The 24,637-nt window shown below is 51.9% G+C and overlaps 1 protein-coding gene across 1 annotated transcript; it reads right to left on the bottom strand.

The window, feature by feature from the left end:
• Positions 1-657: 657 nt before the first annotated feature.
• LOC143151223 (LHFPL tetraspan subfamily member 6 protein) lies at positions 658-22,457 on the bottom strand. Its single transcript, XM_076320150.1, has 5 exons — positions 20,973-22,457; positions 10,682-10,800; positions 6,875-7,050; positions 2,876-2,974; positions 658-800 (listed from the first exon to the last, which is right to left on the bottom strand). The coding sequence occupies exons 1-5, from the start codon at positions 21,060-21,062 to the stop codon at positions 667-669; spliced, it is 618 nt and encodes a 205-aa protein (XP_076176265.1). The 5' UTR covers positions 21,063-22,457; the 3' UTR covers positions 658-666.
• Between the last annotated feature and the right edge of the window lie 2,180 nt (positions 22,458-24,637).

Raw genomic sequence — 24,637 nt, 5'->3', positions numbered from 1 at the left:
GCAACGTCAACGAACCATCGTTTAATACTGTATACGTCCTCTCTCGCGGGCGCGAAACGCGTTCTCGCCTCCGTTCCGCTCGCGTTCGCGTTCCGGGCGACGCGAAACGGACGGAGGACGACGTCCGTAAGAATTTTCGAAAGTTTCGGTACCGTCGAAACACGGTTCCGTGGGTACGAAGACCTTCGGAAGAAAAAGATCGGAGAAGTTGCTCGCGGAACGGGCCGTCGACGGAAATTCCACGGTGTCGCGACGATTGTTTCCGTTCGCGACGATAAGGTACGTCCAACGACGTCGGAACAGAGACACCCGAACGTCGAAAGTTTTTCGTTCGACCTAATGCTAACGCTACACACGTAAACGTTCATCTAGAAGTACGTACACATAGCGCGATCGCGAGCCGTATATGTACACGCGCGCGTACGGTGGCCGTACGTACGTTCGGACAGACAGACATACATACATACAGACGGACAGACGTACAGACAGTCGTAGTTGCGTATACCCACGTGGAGGCTGTGGCGCGGCCGGGACGTCGACGTCGGGTCGCTCGTTTCGACGATCGTCGGCCTCGTCGCTACGTTTCGATCAACAGACCGTCACGAAAGAGAGGGTGGTCGTCTTCGGCGAGGCATAGGCGTGAATCGACTGCGAGTATCTCGATTGTCAAATGCGCAGCGGATCGGTGTGCGGATTGGACGGCTTGTGTTGCGCCGCGCAGAAGCTCAATCCGAAGCACAGCATCAGCAACGCCACAGAGCCGACCAGCAGGTGGCTCGACCAGGACACGGAACACTTTCCTGAAACAGACGCCGCACCTTCGTGAACACATGCGCGAGCACGAGCCCCGGCTAATTCGACTCGTATGCCCGGACGTAACAATCCCGAGTACACGTTCCGGAAACTTTCGCGCTATCTTTCTCGCACTGTGCCGCAACTACTGGAAGACTCCGACTGTCGTTTCATTTAGCGTTCAGACACGAGCAGAAGGGATCGTTTTATTTATTTTGTTGCATTTGTATACGTCGGTGTAAAGAATCGATGCTTTTGAAGATAATTAGGAAATACCAAAGTCGAGAGAACGCTCGTGGAAGCTGCCAACGTTCAAGGAACGTTTCACGAGCCACGATCGAAAGATAAAAACGATATCTATCTTTAATAATACTTAAAAACGATGTCTAAGTATTATTTTTAATAATTGTCGCGCGTCCCAATCTTTTGGTCGACCGTGTACCACGGTGAACCGGAAAGACGTCAACCGGTTTACGTGGTACCGCATCCGAGAGGTCTCTTCGGCTACCGTTGATATCTGCTCTTTATCGATCGAGTACGAAATATTTTTATCGCAGCCCTTGGAACGTTATCTGTAAACGCTGTCGACCACCGTGAGTGCCCCCCTCGAACAATAAAAACACGTACGAGATAATAACACACCGTAGGAGCACATCGATACGAAAGTTAGCAGTCGTCGGTGTACTCGCGATGGAGAACGTTTCCACGAGGGCCATCACAGCGACCCAAACGATGCTCCGAAGAGCGGAATAAAGATATTTCGTTCTTAACGCGTCGACTGCCGCAGTGTTTCTGCACGAAATGGTTCCCGACGCGATTCTTCGCACGGGCGCCAGCCACGAGATAACTCGGTTATTTTATTCCTTCGCGAAGAAATATTCTAGTCTCGAATACGCGCTAATTTCTACTCCTCTTTCGCATCGAATCATCGTTAGACCACTTAACAGTCTGTACTCTACGATTCTCGTTCGTCGGTTGGATATTCGCGCGGTAAATCTAGCGTTGAGAATTTTTATTTCGGTTCGATTTCTTTCACGAGGTTTATCTCGCGACGAACTTTAAATATTGATTCGCAACCGTTACATTGGCGCGACGATGCGTCGAATCGACGCAAAGATCAAACGTTCGCCCGTGTGTCGATACCCCCGAAGAGACGAACTCTCGGCACGAACGTTACGGGTTAACCGACTTTGAAAATTGAAAACAAATGAACGATTCGTTGAACTCGATTCGGCGCAACGGGTAGACGGACCGCGATAAAAATAAACCGGAATGTAAACGGGAAGGTGGAAAACGGAACGAGGAGACGCGCGAACACCGTGGTGATGTTCGTTCGGATGGTCCGTTGGACGAACGAGCGCACCTTTCGTTAGCATAAATTCACGGAGTTAAACGAGAGCGCGGAACGGGGGAGAACGGTTCGAACGCGGTCGACGAGGCGGCTCGGCTGAATCGCGAGGAAATCAAGAGTTACCGGTCGCAGACGCAGCTCGTACTTCCGCGAAGTTACAGCCGCCATAAGTCTCGGCAGGTTACGCAAGGTCTTGATAATGGCTGCAGGTCGGCGGCTGCTCGGCAAAATGTCCCGACCGCGGCGTCGCAACTCCCTTCGAAATGTGGAAACTTCCAAGAACGTCGTTACATTTGTAAGAGTAATCCCATCGCGCACCGGCGGCCTTTTTCTATGCATCGTCAGGACGAGAATCTCGCTTAACGACACCACCGCTGCCGCCACCGCCGCCATCGAAGCTCAACGTTCGACCAGAGACGAGCGAAATAATTCGCGAGGATCGAAAACGCGACGACACGGACCACCTCGGAGATCAACGTTCGTTCGATGGTTCTCGTCGTTCGATTCCGTGTCACCGTGTCTGGAAAATCGGCGTCCAAGTTGACGACGACGGTGTACACGGTGCGCGAACCACGCCTACGAATTTTCCCGCGAGTTTTCCGACAGCGAGCGCATCACACCGATCGAGAATCGCCGATTACCGACGCGTCGCCTCGACTACGGAGAAAATAGGACACCGTGGTACTGGTGGCTGGCACGGGTCGTTAAATCCACGCTCAGAGCGATACTCACCGAGATTGTATACGTTAGCACCCTTCCCGCAGGACTCCCTCACCTCCCGGTTGTCCCATCCAACGGGATACATCACCAAGCCGCCGCATATCATCACTGCTGTAACGAGAAAACGGGAACACGGTTACTGAATCGACGACCAAAACCCCTGTTGGACGCTACCAAAGAGATTCTAATCGATCGAAGAAATATCTATCGATTCGGAGCAACGTGAATTTCTCCGCGCGATATTCGGTGTAAAGATGTTCGTTCCAATTTAAATATATCGCAGATCGAGTCGTTATTTTCTCGTCGAGTTTACAAACTTTGATTTTCTTCCGTTTCAGAACCGAGAGGTACACCATAGAAAAGTTTCCAGGATAAAAAAACCGTTTTGTTTTTTCTTCGATCGCTGTACTCGGAAACCGCTTAAATCTAGTCTCGTTCTATCGCCGAGCGGGTTAATCCTTTGGCGGATCGCTAGAATACCGGGCATTCCACGCGTCTCCGATACCCGCTACGAAATCAACTATGTAATTCGAGGCTCGTTCGGTTCGGCGCGAACCTGGCCAATCGAGCGGAGAATCCGCGGGGAACCGCGTGATTTTCCGTAATCGGTCTTTCTCTGGTCGTTGGTTGCGTTTCTTGCGGTAACGAGGCCCGTTGCGTTCCGCGAACGCGATTCGTTCGCGACGTTCCGCGTAACGGGGATCCTCTCCGCAAAGAGGCCATTGTGCGTGCTCGATTTGCTCTCCGACGGTGAACGTTCTTCGACCGGTCGACCGAAAATGGAGATACAAATTATTCGTTGAAAGAACGCTCGAGCAAACGCGAGCAAACGCGAGCAAACGCGAACGAGAGTCGTTTTCCCAATAACGCGAGGAGAATTTTTTCCGGAACGCGACTGTTCCATAAAAATGGCTTAGACCACCGTGAAACGGAGGGGAGGTGGACCGATTTGCGAGCGGATGAGCACGATTGTTCGACTAGACGAACGCGAGTTATTCCTTTTGTGGCCGATCGGGACACCAGGCATTCCGTGTACGGTCGACAATGGCTGGAAAACCGAGCGTCAAGCGTCGCTGGCTGCGTTCACCGGGTTGTTTTCGCTATCCTGCTTTGCGTTATCGCCGGTTCGGCGAACAGCGCGTACAAAACCGGCTTTTTTTCGACTTCTTGACATCGTTATCGGAGGGAATCGATATCGGGCGCGACGATCGCTCGGAAAAGTTTCTCTCTCTCTCGGTGTTCCTCCGATCCTGTTGCGCGAGGCTTTGTTCGGATCGCCGAAATCGAAGCACGTTGACGAATACTCGAAACTCGATGCGAGAAACGTCGTTCGCGGTGCAGGTTTCGGCAGCCGTTGCACTCGTTGCGCGACGAGCTCCGATCTTTGAAAGTTCGTCGCGATATCGAGACGCGGCTGGTAACCTTACAAGACGAAAGTTTCGCGCGTTACGATGTTTCGTATATTCCCGACGTAATACGGGGCGATTTTGTAACGCAGCGACGTAAAAGTGTCCGGGTCGGAGGCTTTGTCTCGCCGTTCCGGGGATTTCGAGACCTTCCTCGCTCGTTACACGGTAAAATTTAATCTCCGGGTGTTAACGCGATATTAAGACAACCGGGCTTCTAGCTTTGCAAGGCGGAAGCGTACATATTTTAACGTTTTATATATTTATAACGCAGTACGCAGTAATTTTATAATACACCGACGAAGTCTTTGGGTCGAACTCCGTTGTCTCGCTATTCCGGGGATTTCGAAGCGTTTGCATCCACGCTTGTTGCGCGGTAAAATTTAATCTTCGGGTGTTTAATGCGGTATTAAGAGCACGGGGCTGGTAGGTTCGCAACACGGAAAGCTACGTGTTTCAGCGTTTCGTGTATTTACGGGGCGATGTACTTTTCTTTCCTCGCGCGTAATTTTCAACCTTACGATTTTCCACGACTTTCGACTAGGCGAGCTTCACCGATCGTTCTCGAGACGCGAGAGATCCGATCGCGAACGATCGTCGACGATTCGCGCCGGACGGATTAAACGGGAACGACATCGGGTTCGTGGCGCCGGTAAATAAATTATGCAGGAATATCCCGCGAGTACGGTAATACGCGGTAGCGGTAGGTCAGCGACGGTCGGTGAAAAGGCAATTTAAAGGCGACGACTGGGACGCGACGGGCCACGAACGACGGACGAGAAAATGGAACGTGTCAACGTTCGAAAGAAGAATGATATTCGAGTAATATCCATTTTCTTTGTGGACCGTTCGTTGTCTAGCTCTCGTCGGGAAACGGCGGGCGCGTCTCTCCATTACTTCGCAAACAGAAGACGTTCGTTCCTGTTAGCGTTGCGCTCCTCGTCGTATCTCTCGAACGTCTCGACGTCGTTGCTCTTCTCTTCCTTCCACCTCGAGCGTACCCCTTCGCCCATCGATCCGCGCTGGATCGCTTTCCGTGAAACTTTGCAAACGGTAAAATATTATCCTGGCTTCGCAAACGATACTGCTACGGCAAGATAATACCGCGGGATTAAACTGTGCTCGGGGAACAGGGAAAGTCGAGAAGACGCTCAACGTTCATCCGTAGACGGTACCGAGCGGCTGCAAAATTTATTTTAAATCGTCTCCGCGATTTAAGACCTATTCGCGGCGTGGGTACACCGCCGCGGTGGTCCTCGTTCCAGGATCATCGGGATCCTTGAATTTACCGTAATATCCATCGCGGAAACGGTTCCAGGCTCGCTGAATTCACTACCGTGAATCTTCGAAACGGTTCACCGTAAAATCTATCGGCCCGCGAAACTTATCGCGCGAGTCCATCGCCTGCTCGAGTACCCGGCGTTGAACTCGTTACCGAAACTCGCGCTACCCGTTACCAAGCTCGTTCGCAGGGTCCACCGTGACGAGTTTCGCGCAAACTTCATCGCGAATCGCCAGGCTGCAACGTGTCGAGCTCCGCGTTGATCACGAACTACCTCTCGGCTCGCGAATCTCGAGCCAACGACGCGTCTAGCGTTCATCGTGCCCCTTGGCTCGATTTCTCGCCCACGGCGATCCCGCAAAAACTTACCTACTCCTCCTAATCCGCCTCTATCTCGGGATACTTCTTCGTCCGCGAACATCGCGAAGATTACACCGGGAGAAACTTGGACGCTTTCGCGCTACGCCCTATATTCGCGGTAATTGGGACAAAGCTCGATCGTTAAACGAAGGACACGTGTTTGGGTGAAACGTGCATTATGTACGAGGCTATCGAAAGTAAAGGGACGAACCGTACGTTAGCCGCGTGTAACCTGGATCGCGCGTCCGTGTTAATTTTAATCTTCGAAAGTACCGTAACGTCTCGATTTTTCATTTAGCCACGATCCACACCGGAGAACTCTCCACGGCTCGAATCTCCAAGAAAACGTGCAAAAAGAAAAAAAGATCGCTTCTTTTATCCGGAATTACTCAAACTACCTCCCACGAATAGAATCGTCTCGATCGGGCGCTTTGAGTTTTTCGTTCCAACTTGCGTCAGAGTCGGTGAAACACAACTTTCGAAAAAGCGATTCGAAGCGTAAAGGGTACTCGACAAAAGGAGGAAACTTTGCGCTCGAATAGTATCGACAACGGGGATCGATTCGGAGAAACGAAAATGTGGAATTGTTCATCGAATTCACGGCCGATCATCGTCGAACCGATCCTTGCACGCGATACGTTCGTCGTTCGATGATTTTCGTGTGTTATCGATCCGTGCAACTCGTTCTCTTCCCTCGTGTAATTAGGAAATGGCGCAAAGATTCATTTCAGTCGAAGACTAGTTCTCTGGTAACTGCGATTTGAATCTCATTGATTATAAATTATGGAAAATATGTAAAGCTTGATATGAAAATGTAAGTAGCCCGAAAAATACTCTGAAGAAGTCTCGTGTTTGATCGCTGGAGGTGAGAATTAGTTTCTAATCTACAATTATCCAATCCAGTACCGCGACGAGAGAAACCCGAAATCTGGACGAGATTAAAAGTATATCCTCGATACTCACCAGCGAGCAGCTGCAGAGCGCCCAAGACTCTGGTGTGCTTAGGCGTTTTCAGTATGTGCGGCAGAAAGCTCGAGGCGGCCGCGAGCAGAGTCAGCGCGCCGATAACCGCTATCGCGACGCCGATTCCCATCGTCACGGTGCTCGCCTGCCACCAGGCGCTCGGTATGTCCCAGAAACTGAAATCACATACAACGCGCATTGGACCGCTGGAACTCTCGTTAAACTAGGCACGCAGCTTGTTCGCAAGGTTCCGCGGATACTTGGATTCGAACCGCGAGAAGCAACTTTTCCAAGAAACGCCCAACTTCGAACTGAACTCTAACTCGATCGTATCCGAGCCAACCGATCTAGCAACAATACGATTACGTACAGCGTGGAACTCGAACGCTATACACCTGCGGAATACCGTGAGATATCAACGTAACGAATCTCGGTGACGCGTATCGATCGACAGACGACAACACTTTTCGTAAATCTCGACCGTGATAATGGATTGCTCGATAGGTTTCGTCGTTCGATAAGAAACGGAGCTATTTGGGTTCGAAAAATAAAAATTTAGCTAAGTAGGTTCGTCGTTTTATTTTTCGTAAGAGGGTACCACTGTTTGATAAACACGTGTAAAGTTTCGTGTAGATTTCTCGACTCGTTCGTATAGTTACAGTTGTTCAAAAATCGTAGTATTTTCTTACAATGGAACGAACGATGAAACTCGTCCAACGACCTAGTACTCGAGATCCAAGTTCTTTACGTAATCGAACACCCGAGCTGTACTCGGACGAACGAAACAATGGTTCATCGAAATGGATCTTGAAACTTACGATACTTATGGTATCGGACGTTCGAAAGATGCATCGTCCTCGCGTCTGTGGTCGCGAGTGAATTCGAAAACGTGGACGTCCGGTGCGCATTTTCCGGGATTTTCGCGGCGCTTCGAAGACCAGTGGCGAGCAGACTCGTGGCAAAAGGATCGTTCGGAGTGTTCACGGTGTTCGTTGCTTTACATTCCATTAAAGCCGGCTGAACGTGGAACGTTCCGGCTGAATCGAGCGACCTGGAACGCGCGCGCCGGTTTTTCCGATGAAATGTAAACACCGCGTGAAAAAGCGCACCGGAATCGCGGAAACGGCTGTGTACTAGTTTTAATTAACGAGCTTCGACCGGAATGTTCCGGCGACCGGGAAGAGCGAGCGCGTTCCGATTACGATTTAAAATTCGATCGAGGCGGGTTAGTGTTCGTTCCTTTCGACTTATTAAATACTCGTACCAACGGTATCCGAACCGGAGAATTTTCCATCGGCTCGAATCGTATCGAAGTCGTTGGTCTGCCGCGATCCACGTTCGAAAATCATCGAACTCGATCGAGCGAGAACGTCAACGTCCTTTGAGCTGTCTTTAGAAAACACGCGTTTCGAAAACATCTAACCGCGATCTGACCATTAGAAAATGTTTACGAAACTTTGTACATTCCGCTTTGAAATTCTCGCAGAAAAATCGAACTCTATCTTCTTCGACGGAGAAGAAACTAACCGAGATCGTTTATTGCTCGGTTCGACCATATTCTTTTCATCGGGAAGCATTGCGCGGATTCTCACCGGTACCGAGCGGCTCTTATCGAAGAAGCGAGAGTTCGCTGGAGCGCGAGGGTATCGTCGACCACGCCTCGACGATCGCCTAATCGCTCGTCTTCGTTTCGCGAAAGAATCGCTCGAATCGCGAGTAAATCGTACGATGAAACCGTACCCTCGTGAGAAGCGGCAGCCGTTCCGAAACTCTGTTCTCGATGGTTCGCGTTCGATTCGAGGGTTTAAAAAAAAATGTAAAATTCGGTGAATTTTTTTCGGATTTCTTCGACGAGAAATCTCATAGAAATCTCTCGTTCCTTTTTCCATGGAACACCGGAGAACCAAGTTCTCGATGTTTCGCGATTCGAGTCGAACGAACGCGCGAAAAGTCAGTGTCGAAATCGTTTGCTCTCGAATTCGATTCTCCGGCTCCGAATCCACGAGTATTTACCGTTAATTTCGAGCTCGTGAGCTCGCTTCGTAATTCACCGACGTCGAAACGAGTCGCGATAATTCGAGGCGCACGTTCGCGCGCAATTGAAAACGCCGCGCGTAAAATTTCCCACGAATCGCGATGACAACCTCGATGGAACTGCTGTAAATCTCACCGCCGAAGAATTTCAACGTTCGTCTCGCGGTCATCCGTCGTTTTCCACGGTTTTCGAGTCTCGAACGTTCACGGAATTGCCGCGAAATTTCTCTGAAAAGCTGCAATTCGTATCGAACAACAACGTCCTTCGCGAGCAGAAATCTTTCACCGTTTACCGAAACTGTTTCGCAAAATAGCGAAACGTCGATTCGGTTCTGGAAAAATCCGTACCGCGTGAACGTTATCGAGCGGATTCGACTGTGAAACGTTTCGAACGAAAATTTTTCCCTAGACGAATGAGACGGTATTGTTGCAACGCGTAACTACATTTACGGGAAAAAATGCATTTTAATTCCAACGTTTCACGGCCGAGCACCCCCTCCTCCCTAAACGAGTCCAAGAAAGAAGTCGCTGTATTTCGATCGATCGCGCGAGCATTCGAACGAAAAGCAAAGGAAAATATCGAATCGAAAATTCTACGTCGATTTTACAGACTGCTCCTCTTTCTCTCTCTCTCTCTCGACTCTGTTTTTTCGAACAACGAACTTGGTTGTCAGCGGCAACGATTTTACGAGGAGCTCGCGAGAAACGTATTAAAGCTCGCGGAACCGCGAACGAAGTTTTTACAAGTTCTCGCGGCTACGAGCTTCATTCCCGCGAAATTATTTCTACCACGTGGCCCGAATTGAACGACCTCTCGCGAAATTAACTCGTCGATCGCTGGAAGTCGTTATCGGGGGAGTTATCGAGACATCGGGACACGATCGAACTCGGCGAGATCCTTCGAATCGAATTCGAGCGTTTCTTTCGCTCGATCGTCCCGTTGGTCGAACTTCGATCCGAAACGCGAACGAGAAAAATTCCAGGTTCCAGGCAATCTCGTAACGAAAGAGTCTCGATAAACGCTGGCTCGCGGAGCTCCTTGTTTCCGGGGATACGAGCGCTCCAAGTTTTACCGGTGTCGTTTCTACTCGCAGAAGTGGCTCCTTACAAACGAAAACACGGGACAGAGGGATAGTTGGCGAGTGTCGGTGAATTTGCACCGTGCAGTTCGGAAGTAATAAAAAAGGCTTAGTAATCGCCGCGACGGGCGCTGCGAAACTTTGCGTTTCGAAAATATGATCGTCTTATCTTTACCAGCCTCTCTCGGCCCGCGTCTATAAACGAGCGTGTAGTACACAAGCCGGTCGGTAAACGGACGACGGAAAGTTTACACATCCCCGAGCTGAGAAACAACGGCGAAACGTTCGTCGCGTTCGCCAACTTTTTCCACGGACTGTGACGCGAAAGCATCTTGACGCGGAAAATAAGTGCGGGGTTTCCCCAAGGACTCGAACGATTTAAATTCCCAACGACGTGCGCGAGCAATTTTCTAAAATTCGATATTCCGATCGTTCCGCGAATTAAGCGCTACGCGGCCGCTGCGTCTACCGAGAAAACCGATTCGATAACAACCATCGTCGCGATCGGGTTTTGCACTCGAACCTTGTACCACCCCGTGGGACTCGATTTTAAAATTCTTCAACGCACGAACGAACAAAGCATTCGACCGAGCGGATCCAGCCGGGACCACGTTCACCGCTTCGGAGCGACTTATGCAAATACGGGGAGGAAAATTGGGAGGTGCGATGCCCGCGGACACGCATCCGTACCTACCTGGAGTACCTGGCGCACTCGTAAACTATTTCGGGAGCAGCGTTCGGCGCCCTTATTCGTGGATAGTTGCAGCGCCGAAAGGAACTAAAGTACGCGTCCGCTTTTCCCAGCAGTCGTCCCTGAAATGCAAAACACACGCGCACACGTGAAACGTGAACGTGAAAACCAGTGAGGAGAGCCGCGCGGAACGAGAACCGCTCGGTCCGCTCGCGAGTTTTCGAGGCGTCTCGAGCGACGATTTCCACCGAATATCCGGCAAGAGGATCGCGCGTACCTCGAACCTCCTCCCGGAGCTGCTAATTTCGCTCGACGTAACCGTGCGCTTCTATCGGCCGAGCGTTCCCGCTCCGACTCTCGCAACTGGAACACCCGAGTCAACTTTTCGACGACCAATTAAACGCAAAGTCGATCGAAAGTGGACCACCTCTCCTACCCTCCTCGCTCTCCTTCGAATTTAACGCGAATCGCGCGAGCGAGCCACCGCACTCCCATTCCGCGTGTATTTTCGAGAGGATTTTACTCGAACTAATGGCGCTCGAGGCCGGAAAGGAGAGGAGCGAGAAACGAAGGACGCTCGGCTCTTTGTAGCCGCGGATTCGCAACGGTTTTGTATCAGGATGATCCGATTCGCGAGGAAAACCGTTGACCCCGTGCCAACTAGTTTCTTCGGCGAGAGATCAAGTTTCGCGGCTCGGTGTTGCGCACCGTTTCTCCGACGCTTTTCTTACCACTGCTCTGGTAAACTTGCCACCGAGCGAACGCGCTTCGAGACTCGAAATCGAAAAGGTTTCCGGCCCGATTGTTCTTTCGCTTTGGTAATCGTCCACGATCGAATTCACGCTTTCGCGAGTGTTTGTACAACGGTGTATCGATAACGCGTCGCGGAGGGTGATACGAACACGGAACCGCGTGCGAGCAGAGAATAGAAATAACGGACCGTAGGAGCAGTTAGATGCGCGGAGCGCGTAGAAAACGTACGCGAAAGAAAGAAATTGGCTCCGTTACCCGATCGGAACAAATAGCAACGACAACGAACGATCCGAGAGAAGCACAGAAATTTCTCGTTTGGAGAAGTTCCCTCGCGCGGTGACTAATTATTTCTCGCGCGACGTTATCCGACGTGGGAAAATTACCGCCAGTTACGAGCTAACGACACTTCACCGTGGCGACCGATCTAACCCTATACACGCTCGAAGTCAACTGTTCGAATCGGAGTTGCAGCTTGTTCGGAACTACGTCCAGTCCGGATGGACTCGCACAATGCGAACTTTACGGCGATTATGTCGCCAACGAGTTACCATCCGATGTTTCGAGACCGTGACTGGAACCGGACCGACGATCGTGCGCGATTTTTGCCACCTGGTTGATTTCGACCGGTGATAGTTTCGCGACAGGTGCATCGAGGCGTCGATTATCCTCGACGTTCACCGCTGGAGGAAGTTCAATCGTAACGGGTCTGTTCCCGAAAAAATTGCTAATCGAATCGATCGATACTCGCGCGAAGTATCGCGAGCAGCTCTCGAGACGACCGTGGTCCCGATAAACGATTCGCGGTCAACGAAAGTCTCCGCGTGGAAAGTGAAAACGAAGATCGCGGTGAACGGCCACGCGGGAAGATTTCTTCCCGGACGAGGTGAACCATCGTCGAGCGTGTTTCACGGGTTGCACGCGTGGTACGTACTCCGTCGGTGGCGAAGCGGTGAACGCAGGGAAGCAAATGTAAATTCACTTATGCATTTATTCATCCCGCTACTCGAGTATTTTCAAAGCCATTCGGAGCTCCCTCGTGCATTTTGCTACTCGAGGAGGGTATACGTTTCGAAGAGACGACGCTCCCGGCTGGAGGCTCGCGCGTCGAAATTATTCATCGACTGTTTTGTGCCCGTTTCCCGCGAACACCTCTTAACGACGATTCACCGCGGAGAAGCGGACGCGCGAACCAGCGAACGACTCGTCTCTTTCGCGTTTCCCGAATTTTCCTCGTTCTCCCGATTCCCGCGAATCCTCGCGCAACGGGCGACGCTCCAACGATAACAAAATCTCCAGCGAGCGGCTTCCGATAACCTCCCGATACGCGTCGATTTATCCAGCTTCCCGTAAACATTTTTCAATTTCGCTCATCGCGTTACGGTTATTGATAAAACTGGACGTCGCGTAGGTACGGTCGGTCGGTCGATCGTATATTTAACGAGCGGCCGTCGGGCTCGCAATTACATTTTCGTTGGATGCGTATTCGTCAACGCGGGAATCAATTTATTCTCGATATATTTCACGCGTTCCGCGAGGTAAACGTTTCGCGAGCGGCGAGCCTCCGCTTCTTCGCGAGACCGGGTTCGATCTACGAATTTCCGGCGTGTTTTTATCGCCGGCTGGATCGACGGGGATCGACCGAGCGTTACGAAAATAAAAATTTCCTCGCGAGGAGCCGAGTTAATGCGATCGTTAACGGTACATTTGTTGCCGCGTTCTGCTCGGGAAGTTTCCCAATCGCCGCGAGACTTTCGCATTTAATCCAAAGGTTCCGGACAGTTGCTCGATGCCCGCTCAAAGAACTCGTTTCGCGCTTTAATTTCTACCGAAAAGGTCCACGTACCGTAACGCGAAACGCAAAAAGAAAGAAACAAAGAAAGAAAGAAAGAAAAAAAAGAAAATTGTATTTTTAGTGCTCGGATGTACGGCTAAATAAAGAACTCCTTTCGCGCGATGCACCGAATGCGTTGAACCGCCCCGAGTACCGGAGTCTTTAAACTTTTCAGTCGAGCCGCGTCTTTCTTTTCGTCTCGTGCCCGTTTTTAATTCGTTCGGAGAGAGGGCCACCGGCTCTCGTCGTAACGATAAAACGTTAAAACCTAACGATAATTTCCGTTTCAACGTCGCTCGGTCGCGAACCTACTTATTCCGCGCTATTTCGTTCCGGGTTTTTCGGTGAGACTCGTCCGCGTTCGGATGCTCAACGGGGACGCTCTCGTCTCGCGAAACTTTCTCGTAGGTTACCCGATTGCGTCCAAATAACCAAGTAGCTTGGAATTCGAGGGATCGGAGCCGCGGTGGAATTTTTCGGTCAAGTTTCGCAACCGTGGACGAGGGATGCAGCAATTTCACGAGCTTCTTTCACCGACCGGGTTGCCAACGCCCAATTTGCGAAACAAGCCTGGCTCGAGCGAGACCGTTTTCCTTTTCATCGAGATGCGATCCCGGATCGCCGAGTCCGGGTGTCGCCACGAAGGAAGTTCCTTTACAATCTAATTCGAGCTCGGGAGAAGAAGCGGGTAGCATTGGCCAGGTAACGTCGAGCAGTTCCCGTGAGTTTCGAACTTGCCTTTCCAACGACGTCGGCTCCTGTCGCGGGCTGCCCCGAGCGTTTTCATTCCTCCCCTCTCGGTCGCGAGTTTTCCACCATCGCCCCTAACGAATCGCGATCCTCTGTAATTTACATCCCTCTCGAGTTACCTCGCACTTGTTGACTGCTCGCGATCGTCGCGAGTACCGCGGAAACGATTCGCGTCTTTCCACGATTTTCCTCGAATAGATCGTTCACCTGAGCGCGCGCGATTCGAAATGCGATCTCTCGAATCAAGGTCCAAGTAAACGCGCACCGTGCGATAAAAGTGCGTTTCGGTGACGGAGAATTGACGAGGAACGTATTCGAGAGCAAAAAATGAATCGAGTAGATTAGAATTTTATCGCGCGGAGCTCTGTTCTCCGGAATCGATTCCACTGGACGAGTGATCTATGCAATCCTTTCGCGATTCCATCCTATGGGATTGCTCTACGTCGATCTTTCCACAGCCGCGAAACACGCGGATGGTTGCTCGTTGTATATTACGCGCAAGGTAATTAAATTTTCAACCGACCTGGAAAATATTCCGCGAGGAACGACCGAACGTTAAACTTTCGCCGATCGATCGTCGGCGCAACCGGCGTGCACTTGTTGATTTCGTACATTGTTAACCTAAACGGGCGCGGCGCGTATCGCGATGCCGGGGCACCGACAACGCGGTACGTCGCGCGAAACAGTGTAAACAGTTTCATGCAAAATTTGTAATTCGCCAGTTTTGGAACTCATCAGTATGCTAATGCGCCGCTGGCACGCGTCGCGCGTTTCTCCAGGTTTTGGCATTCGTGCGAGCGACCGTGGTGCCGTCGAGTCAAAAATACTCGGAAATGCAACAGACTCGAGCCTCGCGAGGACAGAGGATCACGGCCGGCTGGAACTAATTTTACGGCAGAGCTCGTACTCTGTGTCGATCCCTCGAATCGGGAATCGTTTCGTCGATTCGAACATCGAGCGCGATTCGTTTCCCCGACTTTCACGCGAACTCGTATCTTTTTCTTTTTAATAACCGTTGCGCCGTTCTCGCGAAAATAGCAATCGAATTATCCGTGGACCGTTCTCGCGCGAGGATCGTCCTCGAGAACGATTTCACGGCGAGAAGAGTCCGTTCGATCGTTGGAAACTTTCGACTTTACCGCGTGCTCGAAGCTACCCTGTCCGCGGAGACTCGGCGATCGCACTCGCGCGACTTTTATCGCGAAAATGAAATTACCGGCTAACCGACCGACTTCTTCTCGACGCGAGAACAAAGAATCGCGACCGTTCGGAACTAATTTTACGACCGAAGGGACGCTTCCCATCGATCGGCCGACTCCCGCTTGGCCGCGAGCTCGAAAATTCTTCTCGACTCGATTTTTCTAATATCCGCCGCGTACGCTGCTCGTACACTATCGACGATAGCTGTTCGAGGGAATCGAATTACCAACGTACCGACCGACTTGTTTTCGCGCGAAGACAAAGAATCACGGCCCGCTTCGAACCAATTTTACGGACGGAGAGCATCCGTTTCATCGATCGGTACCACTTCGCTACGTGCTCGAAAGTTACGTCTCGATTTTCGAAATATCGTTCGTCGCGGTGTACGCGAATTCTCGACCGATAGGATTGCTCGAGAATCGAATCACCAACGGAGCGACTTCTTTTCGCGCGAGAGGAACCGCCGAGAGTATCTCTCGAAAACGCGTTCGCGAAACGCTCGGTCTCTAATCGGATCGCGCTCGATCGCGCAACGGAAATCGTCGGATAACGACGCGAAATTAGCGAACCGTTCGCGCGGCAGGCGAGTTTAACGAAGTTCGACGAAAGATCGTGAATTCCCGGCGCTCGAAGTTTCGCTCTTTCGTTTCCCAGGCAGTGGGGGTTCGACGCCGGGGAAACTTTCCAGCTATTTAATAGCGAAGCAATATCGGGAAACTTGGCCGCGTTACGCGTGTAATCTGCTCGCGCGTTTATCGCATTTGCTCGAACCGGCAGATAACGTAATAATTTAATCGTTAACGGTGCACGTCGACGACGCGCCCGCTACCGATACGCGCGATTTCACGGCCGATCGAAATTATTGATCTTTCCCCGTCGCCGCGTAACGAGATCGCGGACGCTCGACAATGAGATAACGATAATAACGATAATTTTATTACCGGGGTCGACGCCCCCTCGGTCGCCGAAGAATAATATCAAACGTTAACGACGAAATAACGTGTTTACAAAAATTGACGTACAAACGACGTTAATGCAACGTGCAACGAGGCGACGCGCGATACGATCGCCGGATTTGGACTCTGTTTTTTAACGGACGCTTCAAAAGTACGCGTACCGGTCGTAGTTAAACATCGAAAACACGAACGATCCGGTTAACGTTTTCCGCGAGGAATCAAACGTTCCGGTACACCGTGATCCAACCTCTTCAATTTTTTCTTTCTCTTTACCGTACTCTCGTCAATCGAATCGTTCGGTCACGACGAACGCGTTCGCGGTAAACGAGACATCCCGCACGGTGGTCGGTTTCATCGAAGATCGCGTGCACGTTTCCCGCCGGTGGAAAATCTCGGTTTTCGCGGCGCGTATTCTCGAACGAATGCAAAGTGTCCGAGCGCGAAACTTCGTGTCCAACGATCGACGCTCGTAACCCTTAAGAATGCTCGAATCGGTCAGCGGCGAAACGCGTTCCCGAGTCGACGATAAAATTTGATCGAGGCGTCCCGAACGAGTCAATCCCGGTGCGACGTATCGCGCGCGAGAACCGCGAACTTTGAAACCTATTAACGTTTTCTCGAGCTCTTTGTTCCCATCGGATAACGTCTCGCGTCTCCGGAGACATTAATACGGGTTGCCGTATCGCGATCGAGTTTCCAAGTTCCGCGACCGATTTCGACGCGAGTCTGGTTCCGCGTTGTCGCTCGGGGATACCTGAAAATTGACGAAGCTTCGCGCCAATTTAATGCTCGCACGATCCACGAACCGAACGTCCTCCTCCTCGCGAAGTTTCCGTCTCGCGCGTGCAAACTCCGCGATCGCGAGGGGACTTTCCGCAGCTCCTCCTCTGTATCTCCTCCCGCCCCCTCTCTCTGTGAACACACCCTCTCGCCGTACTCTGTCCGTCGAAGAGACGTTCGACACGAGCAAAAACGACGTCGTACGGTTTTACGAGTACGGGGCGAAGCTAACGGCTCGATGAAAGCTCGATGCCATCAAAGAACATCGAAAACCGTCGACGTCTTTTTAACGCCACCTTTCGCGAAAGCCGAGCTCCCGCGCCGAGGGCCGCTCGAAATAGGCATTCTTCTTCTTTTTCCAGAGACTCCTGTTCTTCGCGCCACACCCGACACGCTCACCGTCTACGGAGAAAGAGCAAACGTGGAAAGAGGCTCGCGACTCGGATCTTTCCGGGGCTAGTTTCGACGGGGAATTTTTACCGCGAGACTGGAGGAGGAGACGAGTACCTCACCGTGTACGAAACATTCGTCCAAGGTTTTCGTCGCGCGGGACGACGACGACGAACCGCGAAACGAAACGAAAACGATCCGGTGAGACGACTTTCGATATTTCTCGCTGCCAAAGCCGATTACGCGCGCAATGTTCTTTCGGCGGGGACCGTGGAAACCTGGACCGGACGACTCTCGATATTTTTCGGTGCCAAGAGGCGATTACGCGTACGGATGTTCTTTCGAAGGGAACTCTTTGTTCTCGTTCCGAGAACGGTTCTCCGATGTGGGTGATCCTCGAACGAGCAAATTAATTCCGAGACTTTCGATATTTTCCGGTGCCAAAGGTGATTACCCGCCCAATGTTCCTCGGACAGGGGTGAGGGTTTCTGGATAGAGACGACTCTCGATGTTTCACCGTGCCAAAAGCCGATTACGCGTACGATGTTCTTTGGAACGGAACTCTTTGTTCTCGTTACGAGTGACTCCGGTGCGCGGCCGATCTTCGAACGAACGAATCGATCCCGTGGCTTTCGATCTACCCCGGTATCGATACGCGATCGCGATTTTCTTTCGAAACGAATTCCTCGTTCTCGCGAAACGCGTCGTTTTTCGAGACTCGCGAGCACGAAATCTTTCGGTAACGATCTCGACGCGTTTCCACCCGGTCGAGTCACGGCCGACTAGAAGCTCCTTAAACTTTCACAAGCCCCTCGATACAGGGGATTATCAGCGCGAAATTCGAAAGGAAAATTCATCTCGTCTCTCCGAAGCGAACGACCAACTTCCTCGTCGATCGCGGTCTCTGTCTTCCGTTCCTCGTTCCTCGTCGCGTTCGAGTTTCGCGCGTCGCGATAGTTTCCAAATGAATTTTCCACGATAGGCATTAGTCGGTAGAAAGTCACTTCGTTCGTGCCGATCCACGAACGAACTCGAAAGAAGCGAACACGACGAAACGGGATAACGGGTTCGTTTCGAGAACTCGTATCCGTGTCTTGGTCCGTGTTTACCGAGCCGGACGAACGAACGTTCGATGACTTATGGACAACGGTGCACATTCGAAACGCGAACCTTTGTTGCTCGTGGATATTCGGATTAACGAGCATCGAACGAAATCGCTTTCCGGCTTCACCCTGCGCGTAGATACGCGCCGCGGAAAATCCAATAACTCGCGCGCGTTCACCTGAAACGTTGTAATCGAGATTTTCGCTCGTTTCCCCACCGTGCACGGAAGAACAATTTACAGGCGGTGTTTATTAATCCAGTCAAATGACCGTGTTTAATTTACAAAACACGCTGCCGGCGATATCCGTTCGCGCGAGCGATACAATTGATATTGAAAATTTGATTCCATCGAGCCGGGCATCAAGCGCGCTTCTGCGTTCTCCACCGAGATAGTGGTCGGTTTCCGATTTATTCGTACGCGGTTCGGCGAGTTCGCGTACCTCGAATCGTAGCTGGAAATCGGCACTGGGTAATTGCGCGCGGAGAACCACGATCTTTAACGATCTTTCGAGGCCGGGTCGCTGTAACGTTGCCTCCGGTTGCACCGCGTTAATCGACGACTGCATCGTCGGTGGTTCGTGCACTCCGCGCGTTCTTGTTCCACGGGATTCCGAGACGATTTACATTTGATAAATTGTTCACGGGAGATCGGATCAACGCGGCCGGTTTTGCCCGTAGAATCGACGCGCGGAGATCGCGGAACGTTGCACCGGGAAATATACCACCCTTTTATTTGGAAACTGGTCCGCGACGTTTACGAACGCGCGTCGATCGATAAAATAAAGCGAGCTCGAAAAACGCGCAACCGTTAACGAGAATTCGTAAGGAAATATCGAATTTCGAACAAAGGAACAAACGTTCGAATCGATCGGTCTCGAAACTCGCCGGGATTCTTTATTATTTTTCAACCGTCCCCGACAAATCGAATACCCGTATTAACGCACCGTTGGAAAGCTCGGATAATTACGAAAGTATATTTTCAGTTCGTTTGCGCGTTTGTTATTCGTTTCGTTTACTTTTCGCTGCTTTTGCAACGTTATCGGAAACGAGAGTACAATTCCACGATTAAAATTATAATCGACCCGGAATGCGGTCCATAACGTGGATTACCCTTTCTCGATAACGGCACAGTTTTCGAGCGAGAAGCGATTCGACGATGGAAACCGGGAAGCTTTTCGAAATCGCAAGAATATTTTATCGCGCGGATAAAAAACGATGAAAATTCCATTTCGTCGGTAAATATCGCGCGGAATAATTTTTTTTCGAACGACGCGCAACGATTCTTTGTCGCGCGACTCGAACGAGCGGATCCACGGGAAAGGATCGTCGCGCTCGCGCGTTTCGAGGCTTATTTTCCGCGATACGGGCTCGAGGGATCCCGAGATCGTGAAGTTTTTTTCGGACCGATTCGAGGAACGATAAATTTCGACGAATCGTCGAGGTGGTCGTCGCGACGCGAAAGGTTCTCTCGCTGCAGGCGCTCCGTCGCTTCTGTTGTCGCGTCGGAGCGACCGCGAGTTATCAACCGATGGATTCGCTCGCTTCGCGTTCGCCCAACGACGGATTGATTCGCAATTCCTCGGAAACGAACCGTCCGGAACGTCGACGTTGATTTCCGTGGACAAAGGGCGGAACGATCGGTAGCCGCGATGTAAATTCTTCCATCGGGCGAACCTACTCGCGAAGGAGACCGCTCGGTGGTAAAGGGACCTGCCGATAACGATTAAAAAAAAAAAAAAACGCGCAGCGAAGCTCGTCCGAGCGAAACGCTTTGGCGACCAACGGTACGGAATCTATCGTCGTCGATGGATGACGGTACACGCGTGGAAAAATAAAGCTAGATTTTCGCGGTAAAGGGACCCGTTGATAAAAATTTAAAAGAGCGGCAAACATCGTTCGAGCGAAACGCAGCGACGAACACGGGATGGAATTCGGCACCGTCGATGAACGATGGAAACGCGTGAAAAAATGAAGGGAGAATTTCGCGCTAAAGGGACGCGTTGATGAAAATTTGAAAAAGTTAGCTTGCATCGCCCCCGAAGAGAGAGACGAACGCGGACCGAATTTCGGAACCGTCGATCGACGATACCGACGCGCGAAAGAATAACGCGAGTACTCGGTGGTAAAGGGACGCGTTAATTGAAAAAAAAAAAAGAAATAACGAACGTCGCTCGAGCGAAGCACGGTAGCGAGGAGCACCGCGTAGAATCCAGGGTCGCGATGGAGGCCGATAACGACTCAGGAAGAAGAACGCGTCGACGATAAAGATTAAAAAAATAGCATCGTCCGGCAGCGAGGCACGCGTTAATGGAAATCGCGAAACCGGGTGCAAGTATCCACGTCGGACGATAAATCGCGAGTAATTCGATGTAAAGGTCGATCGTTCGATCGCGGTGAAATACGATTCGAGAGGCGTTATCGGTTACCACCGTCGACGCTGATTTTCTCGAGCGACGATCGGAAATTACGGTTTCGGGGCGAGACCGGGGACGATCGCTCGCGCGTGTCTCGTTTCTCGATTGTCGCTCACCTGAATCCAGTAAGGCAGGTAAAATCCGGAACAGGCGAGGATCGATGCCACGGTGGACAAGGTTGCCCACAGGACGCAGAGCACTGTCATCTCATCGGTTTAAAAGCGTCGTCTCCGCTTACTCCGCTCGTCGCGCGTTCTCTCCGTCCCAGCGCACGGTTCCGCGCTCGTTGTTCGAAGCGTCGTTGCTCCTCTACGCGCGCATCGTTAACGAACGTTTCGAAACTGTCGGTTGCCGAACTGGATCCTCGAACCGCGCAGAGTACACTCACCGGACGATTCGATTCCTCGTCCGCTTATTCGTTGCTCGCGAACGAAACGGGTCCGACGTCGAACTCTCGCGAGAGAACGGACGGTCCTGCGCGAATGCGCTTCGATAACGGTGAGCAACCGCACGTTCACAGTTCTCGTTTCTCCAGGTTGCGCGTTTCGTAACTCGAGTACGCACTGCTCGCGCGGACCGGTCGTCGCGAGGTCGCGTCGCCTCGCGTCGCGTCGTTTCAACGACGATGCGGTGACTCGTCCGCGAGGAGAAACATCCGCGACTCGGTCCGGTATCTCGGCGCGCGGCAGCGCATCGTGCGCGCTCGTCGAGAGGGGGTTCGGAGGAGGGAGAGACGAAAATAGAGGGCGGTTAATAGGTCGTTTCACGTTTACGGTGCACGGAACGGTCTCACGGTCAAGGTTCGCTGGAGGCGACACGGTCCGCGTTGGTCTCTTCGAAGAGCGCGTGGATCACCGCGATACCGAACGATTCTCCCGGAGGTCTCCCCGATCGCGTCGGCTCCGTCAGAGAACTGGTTCCACCGGTGGCGGCATGTTCCCGAGGAGTCACGTTGGCAGGGAAACTTGGCCGTTTTATCCTCGCCCCGGTCGCCGCGAGCGCGCCGCGGCACCGTTAATTATAGACGGAGCGAAGAAGCCTCGGACCGCCGGAGCGGAATCACGTAGCTCGTTCCGACGCTCTCGATAAAAATTCACCGCGTCGTTTCATTCTCTCTCGTATCGCGGAGAAGCGCACGGCCGTGTACACCGTCTTCGTCGTCTTCGTCGTGCTCGTGCTCGTGCTCGTGGTCGTCGTTGCCGTTGTCGTCGTCGTCGTCGTCGTCGTCGTCGTCGTCGTGGTTGTCGGTGTCGTCGTCGTCGACGATGCTCGAGGACCGAGGGACAGAGGAGTAGACGGAGGAGGTGAAAATAGAAGCGGTGGCCGAGAAGAAAGAGTCGAAAGGGGGAGAGAACGCCCGAAGAAAGAAACGTCCCTTCGGGACGGTCACACCGGTCGAGAGTTTAATTTTAGACGTTCCCGCGCGCGTTTTTCTCCCGACGTCGTTCGCGAGGTAGACAGACGGACAAACGGAGAGAGAGCGAGAGCGCGTGAGAGAGAGAGAGAGACAGGGTGGGGGGGATAGAGAGAAAGAGAGAGAGAGAGCGATAGTATCGAGTACGGACGCGAGAGGGAGAGACGACCGAATTCGTGGTGCTCGGCGCCGCTTCGTAACTGCGACTGAACCGAACCGAGCGGTGCCGAGCCGCTCGCCAGCGCGTCTATGGCGCGTCGGTGCGCGGTGCTTCGGCGTCTAGGCGAGTCGTAGTCGCGCGCGGTGCCAATCCTCTCCCACTCTGGAGCCATCTGGCAAACATGTGTGCGCGGCGCGCGTGCTGCGGCTGCGGCCGCGGACGCGGCCGTGGACGCGGCTTCTCCGCCACTCGGCCGCGCCGGTGCGTCACCCCGGCCAGAACGCGCGCACCGCCGCGCAATCTGCCGCCCGCGAGCAGCTCGCGTTCCCTTCGAATCGCGATCGCTCTTTCGACCGGTGCGGAGAACACACACGCGCCCGCCGAGGACAAAAAAAAGGAAAAAGGAGAAAACGAAAGAAGAGAGAACTCCAACGAAGACGGCTAACTACCGCCGAGCTTCCTACCTGTTGATGGCTTTCTCGCATTATCGGCGCAATTTTCCTTCCACTCGCGTCCTCGTTCGTCGTCGCCTACCCGTACTCTCGCGAGGAAAATCCTACGTGAGTCGCGATTCGCCCGGAATAGCGGTAATTTCGCGAGAACGAGACTCCAAGATTTACCACCGAGCCTCTCCTTCCCTCGTTATTTTTCCCGATCGGAAAACCTCGTCGACGATGCAGAGATTCGCGTGGAATCCTACGCGACGATCGTGGTCGGGTAATAATAATACCGACGCGGGTACGAGACTACGCGCGAAAATAGCGAAATAAGTAACGACCGATACGGGAAACGATACATCTGTCCCAACGAGAGTAAACATCGCGAGACGCGTCAATATTTTTCTCCCAACGATTGTTTTCGCGTAAAAAACTACGACCGGTTAAAAAAACCGAACCGGATAATCGGAAATCCACCGTAATTCGAAATAAATCCGGTTCACCGTCTCCCGAGTTCTATCGCGTTGTATAAAAATTACGCGTTTTCTCTTCGGTGTCGAGAACGCACCGCGGAGAACGAACGATCGTCCTCGAGCGAGGCTTCTTTTTTTTCTTTTTATTATTTACATTTCGATACAGCGTTTCGAAGCGAGCGCAATAACGTACAATCGGAGGTCGTTCAATTTCCGAGGAAGCTACATTCGCGAACGCGCATTGACCGAGAAGAACGAAGAGCCGGAGGGACCCCGCCGAACGAAACGAAACGTAGACAAGGTAGTTCGTTTTAATCGTCCGAACGAAGACATCGACTCGTTTCTTCTTTATTCGGCCAAAGCGAGGAACGAAGTAATTTCATGCAAATTCTATTCGCGACTTCTTATTTTTATCGCCGACGTACGGTTTCTTACGAGCCGCTCGACCGCGCGTAAATTATTTCTTCTCGAAACCCAAGAGGTCGGAAGGGGAACGTTTTTATTTAAACACATTTTTATCCGCGCGGCAAGTTTTCGGTTCCGAATTTCTTATTTTTATCGCCATCGTACGGCTTTTTCCGAGCTACTCGGTCGCGCGTAAATTATTCATTTACCGTCTGTTCATTTCCCGCCGCGAGCACCATTATTTCGACGGTTTTTCGTTCGCGTTGGCAAATTTCTAACCGGCTCGTCTTCGGGTTCGATCGGAATCCTTTTGGAATTCGCGAAATTTCGTTTCTCGCGTCGAAGTTCGTCCCCAGTTTGTTTCTGTTGCAAATTATTTCGATTCCGCGAGCTCGCGCCAAAGATTCGTTATCGCGCGTGGCTCTGCGTTGCGACATCGAGTACAAAGTTTTCTCGCGGACGATGTTTACCGTTCCAAAACTTCCGACACGGTTCGAACGCGGATCGGTGAATCCGGTCGTTCTCGAGAGCGAACGTTTTTCAGTGTACGCGCAGCTCCCGAAAAGGAAATGATAAATTGTACGAACGGTTAACATTGATTCGCAGCCGTTGGTTCGTTCGCGGCGTTAGTTGCGGCCGACCAGCTGTCGGTGCCCGAAAGAGTGTATTTTCGGGCGCAGTCGTTACACCGAGGTTACGCGAAAACACCGGAACCGCAGCGCGCAATTAATGTAAATGTTATACCTGCTAATGACTGCATTGTTTACAGTTGCCGTTTCGCGCGCGTATTGAACGCAAAATCTCGCGGATCCGTTACTCGTCGACTACCGCCGGAATTGCGAATCGTTCGGCGTTAATAACGCGCGTTAACGATTACGAGAAAACGTTCGAC

Source organism: Ptiloglossa arizonensis, chromosome 9 (genome assembly GCF_051014685.1).
Source record: "Ptiloglossa arizonensis isolate GNS036 chromosome 9, iyPtiAriz1_principal, whole genome shotgun sequence".
In the NCBI taxonomy this organism is placed as follows: domain Eukaryota; kingdom Metazoa; phylum Arthropoda; class Insecta; order Hymenoptera; family Colletidae; genus Ptiloglossa; species Ptiloglossa arizonensis.
This window is presented reverse-complemented; position numbering and strand designations above follow the sequence as displayed.